The sequence below is a fragment of the Maylandia zebra genome, linkage group LG22, assembly GCF_041146795.1.
Source record: "Maylandia zebra isolate NMK-2024a linkage group LG22, Mzebra_GT3a, whole genome shotgun sequence".
Classification (NCBI taxonomy): domain Eukaryota; kingdom Metazoa; phylum Chordata; class Actinopteri; order Cichliformes; family Cichlidae; genus Maylandia; species Maylandia zebra.
In genome coordinates this window covers 8065305-8082551 of record NC_135187.1, presented here as the reverse complement: position 1 = coordinate 8082551, position 17247 = coordinate 8065305, and the positions used below count along the sequence as shown (strand labels likewise).

The following is a 17247-nucleotide window of genomic DNA, read 5'->3' as shown; positions in this document are numbered from 1 at the left end:
CAGTGTCTCTTATGTTTGCCATGCCCCAGTCTGTCAGGACTGCCTTTTTAGAAGGGTGGTGAACCTATAAGGTATACATATAAGAACTTACCAGGTTGTCTAAAATTTCACAAATGTTATCAAAAATGTCATTCCAAAGACCACAGCTCATAATTGGGGAAAAAAAAAAAACCCTCAAAGCTTTTAGCACCCAGATCACCCAATCACTGCAGATTTATTCTGAGATTGTTTATTATACCAAACATTAAAATTAACAGATTGGTTAATGATCCAACCCGGTTTTATAGTCCTGTGCATTTTTTAATCCCCATTCCACTTAAGCAAGTGGTACAGACTAATAAAAGAATAGAAACTTTCAGTTTGTAAAGCCTAAACTTACAACATGTTTGGGAATTTTGTAGGTGTGCAAGAACCAACATATTAAAGAAAAATTGGACTATTAAAGAAACAATGTAAGGCTTCTTACTTTAAAAAAAAATCCTTTATATGAATATGCCAGAAAAGTTTCTCATTGTTCAAATGTAGTGTTTAATAGACTGAAGAGAATAAAGTTAAATAAATAATATACTATTTTTATTTTGATCTTCAAAAACAAAGTGGAGAAAAAGAAAAATACAGTATGGCTTACCATGACATTTGCTGGCTTTATATCCTGGTGAATGATTCTCTGTGCATGGATGTACTCTACTGCCATGGATAAGTCCAGTGATATGAAACCGGCATCATCCCCTTCAAGCTATCAAGACAATATATAATATTAATAAAACAATGCGTAGCCAGGTGTGACAATCTAACATGTCTACCACTGGAAATGTATTACTTCAAATAGGATTAGTATTCAAATGCAATTGCCATTTCAATTTCAATAAATTACAATGGGACCTAAGACCAACAAAGTCAATGTTTGGCGGTGACAATCAAAAAGCCCTGATTGCAGTCCTCTTGCGAAACTGTAAGCAGAGGTGAATGGTGTGTGTGAGCAAGGTGGCCAACCAATCTGACTCAGTTACACCAGTCCTGTCTGGAGGACTGGACAGAAATTCCTGAAAAATATTGTAAGAATATTGTAGAAGAAAACCTAAAATGTCTGGACCTCATCCAAGTAAAAACAGCAATTCTACCAAAACAGTAAGGGAGCTTATTATTAAAAATTTAAGATTATTCTTTTACTAAGTTGATACTTTTCTGGCATTTGACAATTAAAGATCATTTTGGTAATTCTAAATGGTTGAAAACATGAGAGAAAAATAAAGGAATCAGTCTTTTTATATGTTGTACACAAAGATGGTTTCAAGTACATATTTAAACAAATGCCAGCAATAAAAAGTTCTTTTTTAATATGAGGGTATTAAGATAATTAACATCTACCTAAATGTATTAAACATAAAGTTATGAGTATTGGTACCTTCAACAAGCAGCTGTCTGTGTGAAGCACTTGCTGCAGGGTTGCGCCATGAATGTATTCAGCTGCCAACAAAAAGCAGGACTCAGTGCGGGCAACTGCCATGAGTCTGACGATGTTGGGGTGAGACAGTCTCCTAATAAAACAGAAACATGTCCGAATAAAAAAAACAAAATAGAGGCATATTATGTTACAGCTTGAGGAAGAATCGATTTTGACAATGAAAAAAAAAAAGTGTGTCAAAGTTCTTACAGTGAAACATTTATCTCATGATGAATGTCGCTGTCCTCCATCCCTTGTTGGCCACACATGATCCTTTTAACAGCTGCTGGAGTACCATGAAAAGAACCTCTATATACCTTGCCAAATGTTCCTTCTCCCAGTAGATTGTCCTCACTGTATGTAATTAAAGCCTCTTCCACATATGGAACACGTGGAAGATACACTTGGGGATAAAAAAAAAAAACACAAAGTAACATCCATTAACATACAGCTACTGCTAATCATTCTTCTATTAACTGCTGGATCACTAATATCTAGGTTTACTCCAGGAACTTGAGTACCAAATAGTGAAGAATGAAAACCTTTATTTACAATTTTGTCTGATGATATGATGTTAGCCCTAAATGGGAAAGAATGCTTACATGATGGCGATTTTGGAGTTGGGTTGAAAGACTGTGCAAAATCTATCAAAAGCCCACTACTTCCAGCACCTTCAGATAGCTCTTCAGCTCCCTCCATAGCTTCTTTTGACTCAATAACTGCATGTGGTAACATGTCTTGGCTCACTGCTCCACCTGGACCTAGAGATGACCCTACATTTTCCTCCTTCCTTTGCTTGGACTGGCTTTTCTTTCTGACTCTCCCTGTTTCAAATTCAGCTGAGCTGGATGTTTCTGCATGGAAATCCTATGAACACATTCAGCCAAGATATACTTTTTGCAGGGTGCACTGTGAAAATATCCACATTTATGACAATGATAAGAAATTAATTGTTCTGTTCAAGATGAAGCCATGGTTTTACCTGTTCTGCAACACTTTGTCCTATGAGGGTTTCAGGAAGTTCATCTGCAGAATAAGATGCATATTATATACAGTAACTGTGCAATGACCAAGCATAGTAAACAAGTGTGTAAAGGTTGGAAATGTAATGCAAAACAAAAAAGAAGTCAATTTTAATGATTTAGTTAGATGTCCAGGCATTCACCTAAACTGCAACTTTCATCACCACCCACTTTAGTTACAGGGTCTTCATCTGTAAAATAACACATTAATTGCAATATATCTGAATAATGCCCAACATGGCCAGTGTACCATGTTCAATCATAACATCAAAAATATTCAATTTGGTTTGGGCAGGCACACACCTGAGATGGAACTTTGATCATCCAAACACACGACCTCTGTACAAAAAGTAAAATTATTTCATACCATACAAATTCGAGTGCTAGACAGTAGTTAATAGTAATATTGAACACTTTATTACCCAGTTGTCGTCGCCCGATGTATATTGTTCTTTTCCACATATGTGTAATATCAGAAACAGTTCCGTATTCTTTGTGGAACTCCTGCTTACTCCACCTGGTCCCGTCAGAATGGCAAAGAGTGAACTCACTCCCCTCAGTACGCTCTGGCCAGAAGCGTTCTTTGCCTATGGTAATTAAATCATCATAGGTTTCATGGCCTTGAAGAATGATTCGAGGTGGAGCTTCGTCCATTATTAACTTCTGGTACCGTCCACATTTTCTATGAGTTCTTGGCTTCCACTCCATGGGAGCCAGTCTGACCTAGCATCAAGGAAAAAAAGGGAAATTTATTAAAAAATAAGCCAAATTTAGAAAGTTATTTTTTAATATATTGCTGATAGTCATACAGGTAGCTTCACTTTTTAACTAACCTTCAATAATGATTTGGCATGGTCCAAACGTTTATCATTCAGTGGAAACTGCCTTTTCTTTACTTGAGGCTGTAGTAGTTTCTTGGCTTTACCAAAGGCCTCTGCTGCACCTGTAATGGATGAAGCTGAAAGTTAATCAAACTGATCCACAGCGAGTTCTATATTACAAATGACCTTGAAGCAAAATAATTGTGGTTTTCTTACTGAGAAATTCATTGCCACGTGTTGAAGTAGTGTCATCTGCAATATAAATAGGGCATTGATGTGACACATGTGGTTTATAGAATTCTACTACAATCACAGACTACTGCACAGTCATCTGCTTTCAAAATGTATTGCATCTATTAATAAAGTGGTTATTCAATCATAACCTGCTAAGCATATCATGTTAAATAAAGGAGATTGTTTTGCATGTTGTTCAAAAGTATCAAAACCTACCTGATTTTTCTGCTGTCAGGAGCTTTTTTATGTTGTTATCAAAGCCTTTTTGGGTAATCTCACCTTCAAATAAAATTTTAAAAGGGTAAGTAGTTATAGATTGACTGTAGGAGACAGATCCTACATGACTATCTAACTTTTAAATTGCAATCTTTTAATTTTGTGAGAAATTTAACTTTTGTCATTTTTATTTATTTATTTATTTTTTAAATCGGGCACTCCAACAATATCATAAAGTAATAACTATATACATCTGTTAACATGCATATTAATAAAGAGAAGTAAATATGAATACCATACATGTTAAATAATTAAAGCATGATATTGTCAGGGTTCTTTGCAGTTAAAAAAATTAACTTGCAAGCATTACCAAAAAGTTTAATAAAGTGTTGGATTACCATTTTCAAGGTCTTTTTTAAGCTGCTCGTAAGCTTTCAGCTTGTCCATTTGCTGAAATGTATACAAAACAATTACTGAACAGTTTAAATTTGAATCACGTTTCACCACTGTCGCTAGCTAGAATGAATTAGCCAGACAAAAATAGTACTGATTTGGTTTCGTACAAAACTGGCTTTCCGTCTCTGATATGTAACTTTCACAACATAACTGCAACTTAATATAACACAACTGTGGCAAAAATATGAACAAAAGGGAGAAAAAGTTAAACTTACCTTGTGTCGTTAGGAGCCTGAACCACGGTAAAACTCCGGTGAGGTCAATGACCTTACGCTCTCCCACGGTCACACGTTGATGACGTATTTGGAAATCAATTCGGGTGGGACATGACAACAGCGCCACCTGCAGGAAGATTTTCTCTCTGGTACCTTGTGTTCTGATACCTGACAATTTTTTTTCTGACACCTGACAACTTTTTAGTCTGACACCTGACAACTTTTTTTCTGACACCTGACAATTTTTTTTCTGATACCTGACTTTTTTTTTTTTGACAACTGACACCTGACAATTTTTTGTCTGACACCTGACAACTTTTTTTCTGACACCTGACAATTTTTTTTCTGATACCTGACTTTTTTTTTTTTTGACAACTGACACCTGACAATTTTTTTTCTGACACCTGACAATTTTTTTTCTGATACCTGACAACTTTTTTTTTTGACAACTGACACCTGACAATTTTTTGTCTGATACCTGACAATTTTTTTTTTGACAACTGACACCTGACAATTTTTTGTCCGATACCTGACGATGTCCTAAAATGTACACCGTACCAGCCTCACTGTAACCTCAGTATCACGAGTATCATTTGCAACTTGGGCAGCCTGGACAGCTTGCATATCCAGGGCCAGTCTTTACTATTTAATGGTTTCTGGTGTTTCTTGGCTGGCTTTTCATTTTGTGATTCATGACATTTTGTTTTTTATTACAACATAAAAGCTTGGCCCAATTTAAGTCATGCAACAGGACAATGACTATTTTCATCTCTCTGTTGAAGATAAACATCACAGTCAACAATGAAACATATTCACTGGATTAAAACGATGGTGCTGCTCTATTTTTACCTGTTACCATGGTGAATCCTGATATCACAGATAGATTTAGTGTGCATCTTTCCGTATATGTTTAGTATGTGTGTCTTATCATTTCCTGTTTTATTGTGAAGGTTTATTTTCTTGTATGTGATCACTCTGAAACACTTAAAGCCTTCATTGGAATATGAAAAATAACAAACACAATGAGAAGAAATGTCACGCAGTGGCGGTCCTAGCCTGTTTGGCGCCCTGGGCGAAGACTCCCTCTGGACTGCCCCGCCCTCTCCTCCCTGTGCCGCAAGCAGCAGGCGCACCTCGAAAACGGAGGGCGCCCTTACTCCCACTATAAAGCCATAAAAAAGACAAAAAGGATTGTCCCAGTTTCTGGAACCTCAGAGGGGGAATGTGAACCAGGAGGGGACTGGGGGCTTTGATGTTTCACTCCAGAATTTGTTTTTTTAACCATTCAGAGGTGGATTTGTTGCTGTGTTTTTGATCATTGCCCTGTTGCCCATTTTTGCTTGAGCTTCAAGGCACAAACCGATGGTCAGGCATTCTTCAAGTGACTTATTATTAATTCCATGTATGTATATGAACATACAGTCACTTCGTGTTTCATTCAATTTATCCTAGTAACCATAGGCTTATTCTCATATAAACATTAATTTCAACATTAGACTTAGACTTAGTTCCTCCTACGCCGGGCGGCGCATCGGGCAGCTAGTGGTCTCCATCGATGTCTGTCAGCAGCGACTGCTACAGCTTCGTCCCAGGCAATGTCAACAGTTCTCAGATCATCCATGAATGTTCAAGCCAAGTGGTCTTTGGTCGGCCTTGCTTTCGCTTGCCAGTGCGTGGACGCCATGTCATGGCAATCTTAGCTGGGCGATGAGGGGGTAGGCGTAAAATATGGCCCGCAAAGCCATAATTTACGCCTACCCCAGTAGGCACTGGACAATTTCAACATAGCTTCTTTTAAATTCAAATGGATAGAAATATTTTTTCTCTTCAAAAATCTGTTTGTCAGTCACAATATTCTCAATATGTTTCTTTTATTAAATCATACATGTCAGACATTCTCTGAATATTTGCTTAGTCATTCTTTTATTTTTTCATGTTTTCATTGCAAGAAACTTTATTTCAATTGGTGAAACAAGGCAGCAAGGACTGAAGTGTAGTAGAAAAACTTTACAGGTTTTTTAGAGGTTTAATATTTTTGGTTAATGTGAGCATGATCAAAACCCTGAAAATGGATTTCAGATCTACTATAACAGTCTACATTGTTAGGCTGTGGTAAATGAAGGCTGCCTGTGGACATCAGATGTCATACAAATCTCTGCATGCCTACTGACTGTTTCAACCAAGAGTATAAGTGTAATGGAGAGTCCCGCCTTTGGTCAGGAAGCAGTCATGCTGATAGGTTCCCACCTTCAGCTTCCTTTTGCAGACTCCCAGCAAATCATCAAAGACCAAGTCCAAGTCATAAACCTCGAGGGTCAGCGTGTCATTTTCCTTAATGTTGAAATACGAGAATTCCTCTTCCCACCAGGGGTTCGCGTCATTGTAGCGTACAGATGTTTTACCCAGAGAAGTAAAACCAGAGGACACCTTGACATAGGCATCTGTGGTTAACAGGACAACGGTGGGAAGATCAGTCGCTCGCAGATCATACACCTTGAGTTGGGCTTCGACCATGATTGAACTGCACATGAGCAGCAAAAGGACGAGAGGCACGCTAGAGTCCATGGCTTTGCTGGAGGCTGTGGAGAAGGAAAAGTAGATTTACATTTTAGCCAGGATACCTGGATCGACACAGTCAGCCTTGTGAGGGTCTATTTTATATTGGAACACATTTATGCAATCCTCAGCATTGTCTACATATATATTCTCTGTGGACATTGCAGTGAACGGTGTTCCCGAGTCTGTACAGACATTTTCACTAAACAACTGTATGTTTTTAATGCAGTGCTCCAGGGTCATTGAGTGGTTTGTCAAGCACATTGTATTGTTATCCCACCTGTTTACTCAAACCCTCCTCCCTGCACAGATTTTATAACCATGTCAACTCTCTTCTCCTTTACTTCTCTCATAACTACTTCACAGTAGACTCCACTCTTAAAATTAAATGCATCTATTGGTAACAGTAAAACTGATTGATCCACTTCCACTAGCCAGTAGTTTGGAAACAGCAAAGTAAGCCACCTTTACAACCTTTACAACCTTTACAGTCAACATAACAAAAAAGTATATAAAATCACAAATACCTAACATCAGTTTGGTATTTGGACAAAGTATTCGATGACAAAAGCTGCAATACTTTGTGCACATACATGTCGTCACTGTCGGTGCCAAAAAGCTCACAGTATCATTCACTGACTGAGCCCTCAGGTTTCAAGGTAATGTGTGCGAAACGATTAGTGTGCTAACAGCTGGTGTTGTTTGGACTGTGTTTCTGTTCACTTTGGTGTTATTGCATGCTTTATGAATGGGGTCTTTTCCATAAATGTGACCAACACTGATGAAAGGATGAAAAGCTCAAGAATCTCTATGTAAAAATTACAACAACAACAACAAAAAAAAAAAACGTTAACCAGTTCAGGGTCTAAAATAGTATTTGTAATTAATATTTTATGTAGGAAAATAAAAAGGCAGCAGATTAATTTAAGGAAAATGTTTAACGCGATGTGGTAATAAAATGAACTCAGTGAAATACTACAAATGAAAAGGGTTAATTCACCACATAATGTGATCAGATTATTATTAAAACATACAGTGGGAGCAAAAAATATGGGAAACTATTTAACTGTTTAAATAGATCTAAATGATAAATTGAAGACTATTGAAAATATTCTTCATGAATTCATTTTTTATCCAGTTTTTGGGTCTTTACCTGATTACACTGACCATCATTACAATTTTTCAAAGCAAAATGTTTTCTGTTGTCTTCACATTATAAAACATTTAGCACAACTAAAAACAGTAACGACATGATCTAACTCATCTGGGAATTATGAGTTTGGATCCATCTTAGTAAATCAGAGGGTCACAAATGGATTTTAGAGCACATGTTATTCTGATTGGATTAGAACAAGGAAAGCATTACACTGTAGACTTTTAATAATAATAATGGATACTTTATTGATCCCCATGGGGAAATTACTTTTTTAGTTTTTCTCTGCATTTGACCCATTCACTCTGTGAAGCAGTGGGCAGCCCACTAAGCAGGCGCCCGGGGAGCAGTGTGTAGGGACGGTACCTTGCTCAGGGGTACCTCAGGGTAGCCGTTAAGTGGATTCGAACCGCCGACCTTCCGATCATGGGGCGACCACTTTACCTACTGAGCTATCCCTGCCCCAGGGAGCAGAAAGCAAGAAGCAGTTCTAAACTCTTACCTGTAGCTTGATCTTGTCTCTCGCCACGTTACCTGCTGTTCAGGATGTTTTAGAGGCTGACTTATCAGCTTTATGTCAACAATACACTGGCCACACAACCTGCTCAACTCCCATGATTATATAATATGTCCGAATTGGAACATCTGCTTATGGTGTCTTGTTTGGCCACCTTCTCCAAACTCTCAGAGTGCTGTGAAACCGTGTCACATCCAACTTGTTGCATAGGCCACTGTTGTCACTTGATCCTCCTTAGCTGTTAGTTTTCAGTGTGCAGGGCAGTACAGTTTGTTTGTTTTTACAGTCTAGGTATGCATGTGAGGAAGTAAAAAAACAAAATATTTGAACAGCCAGGCTGAAGCTGATTTTGTGAAGAGTGAATAATGGATTTAAATGCTGACAAAATGGAACGTGGCAAGTAACTTGAATAAACCAAAAACAAGCCTTTATTGCGGCTGATACCAAAACACAAGAAACAAGGCGAGGTAAATATCCTTCGTGGTCCAACCTATCCCAGAATTCATAGTGAGCCATCCGTCCACAACCATGTGCCCTAAGATGCTGAGTCTGTTAGTCCGATCCAGAACTTGTCCTCCAAATCCAGCATTTTGTATCTTATTTTTTCAACCAGGAATTCCTAAAGGGAAATTTTGATTAAAATTACTCTGTTTTCTGTGCCAAGATGACAAAAATGTAAGAATCAGAAAACATGAACCTGCGGCAACGTTTTATACCTGCTCCTCCGTGCTGTCTATCTTAACCAGGTCTCCCCTTTCAGCTCTGCAATCGTCTCTGCTCTTGCTCCAGGACAACTTCCTGGTCGATAAATAATAGCAGGTTTCTCTGTGTTGCTCCCAGCCTTCTTCACATCTTAGAAAGGGCTCAACTTTGAGGGGTTGCAGCAAATAAGAATTTACTGTTCATATTTTAGGAGTTGGAGACAGCAGGAGTGAAAATGTGCATTTAATAATAATAATAATAATAATAATAATAATAATAATAATAATAATAATAATAATAGCTGTGTCTCAGAAGATTAAATTTCACTGATGGTCACACAGTTCAAGGTTAATATAATGCTGCAGTGTATGAGCTCCATATTCTTACCTATAGGAGAGGGGTTTTTTTTACAGTTTCCAGCTTCAATTCAAGGTTTCTGAGGGTTCCCATGGTTCTTATGAGTGCAAATACTAGGAAAATTAAAAATAACAAAGAAAAACAAAAAAACCCTTTCGTGTTGGTGGAAAAATGTACAATATCGACAAATTGAAAAATGATATGGCAACATAACATTTGGTTGTTTAGGTAGAGGGGGAAGTTTTAGGAGTGACGGCGAGAGAGAGAGAGACAGCAGAAAAAGAGAGAGAGCGAGTATTGAGATGTGAGAGATTTGAGACGTTTAGCGTGTTTGGAGTGTGTAGTTAATGTTTTGTCTTGTGTAGTGTTGTGGATAGTTTTGTGTTGTGTGTCAGCACAATGAGACGACTGCTGTCTCCAGGTAGAAAAAGGAATGATACACCTGCTGCTGTCAGACCTGCAGGTATCAGGCTGTGATGTTCTCCTTTATAGTGGACAGAAATAATTTTTTTGGAGTGGCACAAATAATTTGTGTGGCATCTTATTGAATGCAGAACAGCTGATTGTTCTGTGAATAGTTTGAAATGGTTAAAAAAACTGTAATGTACACTGTAATGGTCAATTCCACTTCTTTTTCAATGATATCTATTACTTACTCCATTTTAACACTTAACATTTCTTCCATTCTGCTTTAAATGTTATAATAATTAATAATTCCTTCAATAGCTATTTTGCATATTTATATATTCAGTGAAATCCAAAATGTGGTGGATTTTTTTTCATTGCTTAAAAGTTGTAAAAATTGGGACAATTTATAATTGAAAAAAATATTGAAAATTTCACAGGAGCTCTCACATTCATTGTACAAAAATAATGAGAGCAGTAAGGAAGATACCAGATACAAAATTTTTTACTTTCATTTATTTAATCATACTCTTTTTTTGTCTGTTTGTCTGTTTGCAACAATTCTTTTAAAAAATTGCATCACTCCACTCTGGTGTTCAACATGGTGAACTGTATTTCAGAAAGATATACATTTAAGTTACACAGTTACTCCTGCTTTCTCACAAATACTTCTTTGAGGCTTTAAGCAGGACTGATCAAACCAACACTTCAGATCTTTATTTTCAAATTCTTCTCCCATTCTCACACAGTTCTCTCCATCAGGATCTCCCTCTGTCACGTTGTTTGGCTCTTTGCCAGCCCAAAACTTCAAACTAAAAGATGAAGAACAGAAAGAAGTAAAAACTGGGAATATTAATTCTGGAAATTGAATTTTTTTATTTTTATTTTTTCACAACAATCAAACCTTTCATCCAGTAGTGATCCGTCCACCCACAACCATCTGCCCTCTACTGCTGAGTCTGTCAGTCCGATCCAGAACTTGTCCTCACCTTCTTTCATTAGTTCTCTCACTCTTCTCTCCAGGAATGCCTGATCACAAAAAGATGAAGAAAATTACCTTATCTGACAGTTCTGTGCTGAAACATGTGGAAACACGACTAGTGTTTCATACCTGCTCCTCCCTGCTGTCTATCTTAACCAGGTCTCCTCCTTTAGCTCTACACTCATCTCTGCTCTGTTTCCAGGATAATTGACTGATGGAGAAGTAATAGCACTTTCCTCCATGTTTCTCCCAGCCTTCTTCACATTTATAAAATGAGCCATCTTCGAAGAGATTACAGCAACAATTTCAGTCACATGGCAAAAAAAAAATCACTGTTCATATATATCTATAAGGATGCAAATGTGTCAAAGACCAAATTCATCCAAATGTATTTATCATTTGGGATTTCGGAAAGGTAGGGTGCACCGTCCTGCATGATTATTCTAACAGAGACTCTCTCTAAAGGATAACTAATAATTAACTTTAATTTAATCAGGACTAGTTTTTTCTGATGCTTGAATGTAAAAAAAAAAAAACTACATTCTTTGTATCAGGTAAAAAAAAAAAAAAAAAAAAACTAGGCAAGCTTGGCTCATACTCAGCTATGTGCCAGCAGAACAATCCAAGCATAGCCAAATATCACAGCATATCATCTTTATTTGCTTACCTGTAAGAACATTTTGACAGTTCATTCTGAGCTCTTCCAGTTTTTTCAGTGATTCTCTGATTTTCGTGTTTTCAAGCGCTGAGTTAAAAAATAAGAGAAACAAAGATTTTGTAAATTAACAAGGATTACAAAAAACAAAAGAACAAAAGCCCTGAAAAAGATAAACACATAATCTTTAATTTGCTGCTAAAACACTGAAGTGACATGATGGCTTGGCCAGTGTACAATATGCACCTCACCTGATTCATAGAAAATGTAAAAATAAAAAATAAAATAAAATAAAAACTCACTCGCAAACTCACTGAGACGATAAATAATGAGAACAGCAGCTGTGAGCAGAAGACAGAGAACCAGCAGTGCCACTCTCTCTGCCTTGACCTTTGACCATGTGCTTGATTTTGCATGCCAAGAGTCAGTTTCACCTGATGAACATTTAGAGGAGAAACAGATGTGAACCTTCAGAAAAGTGTGTATTCATCTGTTATAACAGTTTTTAAAATTTTCTCAAAATATAATACTATAGTACTACTATAATAGTACACTGTATTATAGTAGATTGTCAATGCAAGAACAGTTAAGTTGATTAAGATGCTTTCCTCCAACAGGAAACATCCCATACGTGAATATCACCCATGTTAAAACATGTTTACATGTCACACGTCCTTATGGTCAGTTCCTCTTTGTATTTGGTCTTGGTTACTTCCTTTTTCACACCTTTTAAACACTTAACAGTTTATCGTATTTTTCTTTCTTGCATATTTGTACATTTTGATTCATCCTCTCTGAGAACAATTACTTCGAATCTTTACATTTTTGATAACTGCAAGGACTAAAATAAATTGATATGATTAAAGAATGACTGGCACCCCTTGTCCCTCACCTTATAAGAGAATGAGTGGATGAGTAAAGAATTAACGTGGGCTTGGAATATTTTTAGGTTATGTACAGTTAATGTTGTTCTATTTCAGTATACAAACCTTATTCTGTCACGGCTAGCGAGGTGTAGCAAATATGATGCAAATTAAAAATCATACATGGAATTTTTTTAAACAAATTTGTCAGATGGTTAAATAAACTTTCTGGCAATGATTTCATACGATTTTAAGGGGTTACTGGTCTTACCTTCTATGTAGCTCTGTGGATGGCTCATCATGCTGAGGTTTCAAAATCCTGACTGCAGTGTTCGTCCAAATGTCTCTGAATCACAAAAACAGAACAAAATATTGATAAATTACTCAGATAAACTCTTTTTGTTATTTATTCTATTACTATGCATTTAATATAGATGTAGATAATCACTGGTCCTCATTCTAATTCTTTCCTTACACCTTACCGTAGGCTTGTAATAAGTATTAGATGACAACTTCATGTTTCACAGCTTTTAAAAACAACAACTTCCCTAAACTAAAGCGGTTGGAGGAAGCATCATCGATCGTCTTGTAACTGCTGTTATTAACTAAGGCAAAGTTGTTGATTTGTTGTTGAGATGTGTGCCCGGTGGTCTAGTGTGCTGCCTTCTCACATACAAAACATCTGAGTTCTCTCAGATTGCTATTAAAAAACAACACAAGTGTTTCAAATAAGAAGTGAGCAGGTCGAGGCAGAAAAAAAAGAACTGTTGATTGGATGAGCTGTTAGATGAAAAACAACACAAACATTGATCTTAAATTTGAGAAAACATATCTAAACATAGCCATGCGAACATATTTCGCAAAGAGATGTTGCTGTGATAATGTAATGTGTGTGCGTTTGCGTTTAGCACACACAGCAGCCATATGTACTTTGTTAAGCAAATGTTGCTCATATTTTACAGGCTGAACTCAGTTTCAGGCACATAGATTTAAGTTGTCCAGTTACTGCTGGTTTTTCACAAATAGTTCTGTGAAGGATGATTTAAACCAACACTTCTGGCCATGAGCTGTTCATAGTCCAGTATATTCACTATTTGTTCCATTTAAATTGTTGGTGTCCAGTTGCTGCTCCGCCATCCACACACAACCATCTGCCCTCTATGGCAGAGGTCTCGAACTCCAGGCCTCGAGGGCCGATGTCCTGCAGGTTTTAGATGTGTCCTTGATCCATCACAGCTGATTTAAACGGCTAAATTACCTCCTCAATAAGTCTTGAAGTTCTCCAGAAACCTGGTAATGAACTAATCATTTGATTCAGGTGTGTTGACCCAGGGTGATATCTAAAACAGGCAATCGTGGCTCAAGAGTTGGCAGTTCGTCTTGTAATTGGAAGGTTGCCGGTTCGAGCCCAGGCTCTGACAGTCTCGGTTGTTGTGTCCTTGGGCAAGACACTTCACCCGTTGCCTACTGGTGGTGGTCAGAGGGCCAGGTGGCGCCAGTGTCCGGCAGCCTCGCCTCTGTCAGTGTGGCTGTGGCTACAATGTAGCTTGCTGTCACCAGTGTGTGAATGTGTGGATGACTGACCGTGTAAAGCACTTTGGGGTCCTTAGGGACTAGTAAAAGCACTATACAAATACAGGCCATTTACCATTTCTTAAAGAGCAGATTAGTGGCTCTATTTAATTGAGAAAATGTACTGAATAATCTAAAATGCATGGAAACACTGATCTATTAAAACCTGTAGGACACCGGCCCTCGCGGCCTGAAGTTCAAGAATCCTGCTCTACCATCTTTCAGTCCAATTCAGAACTTGTTATCAGATTCATTAGGTTTCTCAATTTTGTCTCCAGGAATGTCTGAACAGAAAAGCTTTAGGAAGATGACACTGTTAGACTTTTTTGTGCTGCGATCCAAACAAAACAGATCGTGTCAAGGCTGTGTCCAAATTCAGGGTCTGCACGCTTGAAGTACGCGCACTATGCGTACTACGTACGATGCGTACTATAAGTATGAGAAGTGCAGAAGTGAGAGGCTTGTGAAATGGGACGGTCTAGCCTTCGTCGCGCTGTTCAGGTTGCCTAGCAACCATGATACTAACCGCGAGAAATGTTTCATACAGCGTTGTTTGACTGAAATGAAGGAGAAAAATGTTTTTTTGGTCATTGATTTTTGTCATGACATCACTTTGATTAGTTGAGTATCTGAGGCTGAGACCACAGGACTGTAAAACATGATAGTTGGGCTTCACAGTCGTCACACATGGAAATCAAATGTGTGATAAGCTGCAAGATTCAAACACAAGTGTAACTTATAAATACATTTTCATACATTTATTCCACAATCAGAGAGAAAGAAAAGGAGAGAAAGTGCAGGACAGACAGACAGGTGACAGTCTCAGGTGTACACACTGCTACACAACAGCACCAGAGAAGGAGGATTTAGTGTTTGTGTTATTATGAGTGCTAAACAAACAGAGTTCCCAGATGGTACAGTGGACACATGTGTGACTCCTGTGATTAAAGCATCTTTCTTTCAGCTTAACGAGTGAACCGTCAGCTCGTTCAAACACACATTAAAGTCCGTTTGGCTCGACACCACCGAACAGAGGCAGCAATATAACATAGCTAACATTAACAGTGCAGTGAATCCTGCTTGTGCCGTGATATTCAGGACTGCAAACCGAGCAGCATCACTGACTTTCAGCTTGTTGTGTTTGTGGTGTTGTAATCTCCCAATTCTTTTAATCTTTGGGCTGAAGGAAGGACAATACTCGGTGTATAAATGCTCAATCAACAATCATTTATTTCCATACAATTCAACACTTATGAGCATTAGAACCATCATGATGGGGAGACCTGCCTGCAGAGGGTCACAGCAAGTCTCAAAATGGTGACGGGTTACCCAGCTTTTTATACTCTCTAGTGGCCCCCACCTGGCCGTAAAAGCCTAAACCTTCACATTCTTTCTCTCTTACTGCGCCTAAGTTATGACCTCGGCTCCCTGTCTTTCTGCTCTTCTGAAAGGTGGGGGTCTGGAATGTGGTCTGTTTCTTCTATTATCTGCACAAGGTCCTCTGCACACAACATTCTCTTCATGATTCAGCAGTATGACATGTCCACAAACAGTGTAACACATTCACAGCAGATCAAGGATACAGAGTGATGCACACTTATCTAATGACCTACGAAAATGATTATGTTCTTTTAACCCAAAAGTATAATGAGGACTAAACTACATACACAGCACACCATCTAAACTAAAGGATAATATATGACCTACAGCAGTTAACATAATTCAACTATTTTGATTACATATATAAGGTAACATATGATAACAGAATAATATCACAGTGGATATATGACTGACTTTAATTATCCACAAAATCATCACATTCTCTGTAAGATTAAGGTCGACTTTATATATATATATATATATATATATCAATCAGCTGGATAGCGTAGTGGTTAGACTACACGCCTTTGGAACAGAGGATCGCAAGTTCGATTCCTGCCTGGGGCGTCTGTATCCAGTAAGGGTCCTAAGGCTAGACCCCCTATGCTAAGCAAGCCTACCGCAGACATGAGCGAGACAGATAAATATGAAGGCATGCCGGCTCGGACGTCGCCCGGATCAACAAGGTCCGCGTCAGGTGTTGAGGAACCAGGGCACCCTGACGAAAAGTGGGCTACTGGAACAAGAAGGCATCAGTGGGCAAGGGACGAAAACAGGGCGTTGTTGGAATGCTACTACGCAAGTAACCCCGGCGGAAGGGGCTACATGAATAGGATGAGGGACCTATGGATTCTTCGATACCCAACATCCACAATGACGGCGAAACAACTAGTAGCTCAGTGTTCCAACATTCGAAAGAAGGGACTGCTCTCACAGCTAGAGATTGACGAGGTACAACACAAATGCTACGGCAAGGAGGAGTCAGGACGCCAGGTCAGGGGGGAGATATCATCACCCCCACCCGAGATTGGGTACATAGCCCCAAGTGTGATAGGAGAAGGATCGTTGAGTGCGAGAGGAAATGACCTGAAAAATAGGATCATGGCCAAGCTTGAAACCTGGATCCCCCGTAGCCGGTTACCAAGATTACGTGAAGTACCCTCAGAAGGTCTGCTAGATGATGTTAATGCAGCACTACGGGCAATACCTACAACCACGATTACCGACACTAACAAGCTGATCTACAATACGGCAACAGTGATCAGTGAGATGCTTGGCTACAAGTTGAACAGCCACAAGGGGCAGTACCCTCCATGGAGAAGGAGGCTAGAGGGCAAGATCAAAGTAGCACGGAGAGAGGTTAGCCAACTAACGGAGTTGCAGAAAGGTGTGACGAATAAGGTGCCTAAGAAATACAGCAAGCTGTCCATACCTGAGGCCTTGGAAACTGCCAAGCAAAGACTCACAGCCTTGGCCAGCCGCTTGAGGAGGTACACCAGAGAGATAGAAGGCAGGAGAATAAACCAGCTGTTCTCCACAGAACCAGCAAAGGTGTACTCTCAGTGGCAAGGGAACAATAAGAGAACAGCACCACCAAGGCTGGAGACGGAGCAATACTGGAAGAGCATATGGGAGAAGGATGCAACCCATAACGGCAATGCTCAGTGGCTAGAGGATCTGAGGGCAGACCACAGCGA

At 38.7% G+C, this 17247-nt stretch overlaps 1 protein-coding gene across 1 annotated transcript; it reads right to left on the bottom strand.

Moving 5' to 3' along the window:
• Positions 1–10647: 10647 nt before the first annotated feature.
• On the bottom strand, positions 10648–11821 carry LOC112430248 (C-type lectin domain family 4 member E-like). Its single transcript, XM_076879693.1, has 4 exons — positions 11748–11821; positions 11210–11361; positions 11003–11127; positions 10648–10910 (listed from the first exon to the last, which is right to left on the bottom strand). The coding sequence occupies exons 1-4, from the start codon at positions 11770–11772 to the stop codon at positions 10736–10738; spliced, it is 477 nt and encodes a 158-aa protein (XP_076735808.1). The 5' UTR covers positions 11773–11821; the 3' UTR covers positions 10648–10735.
• Positions 11822–17247: the final 5426 nt, after the last annotated feature.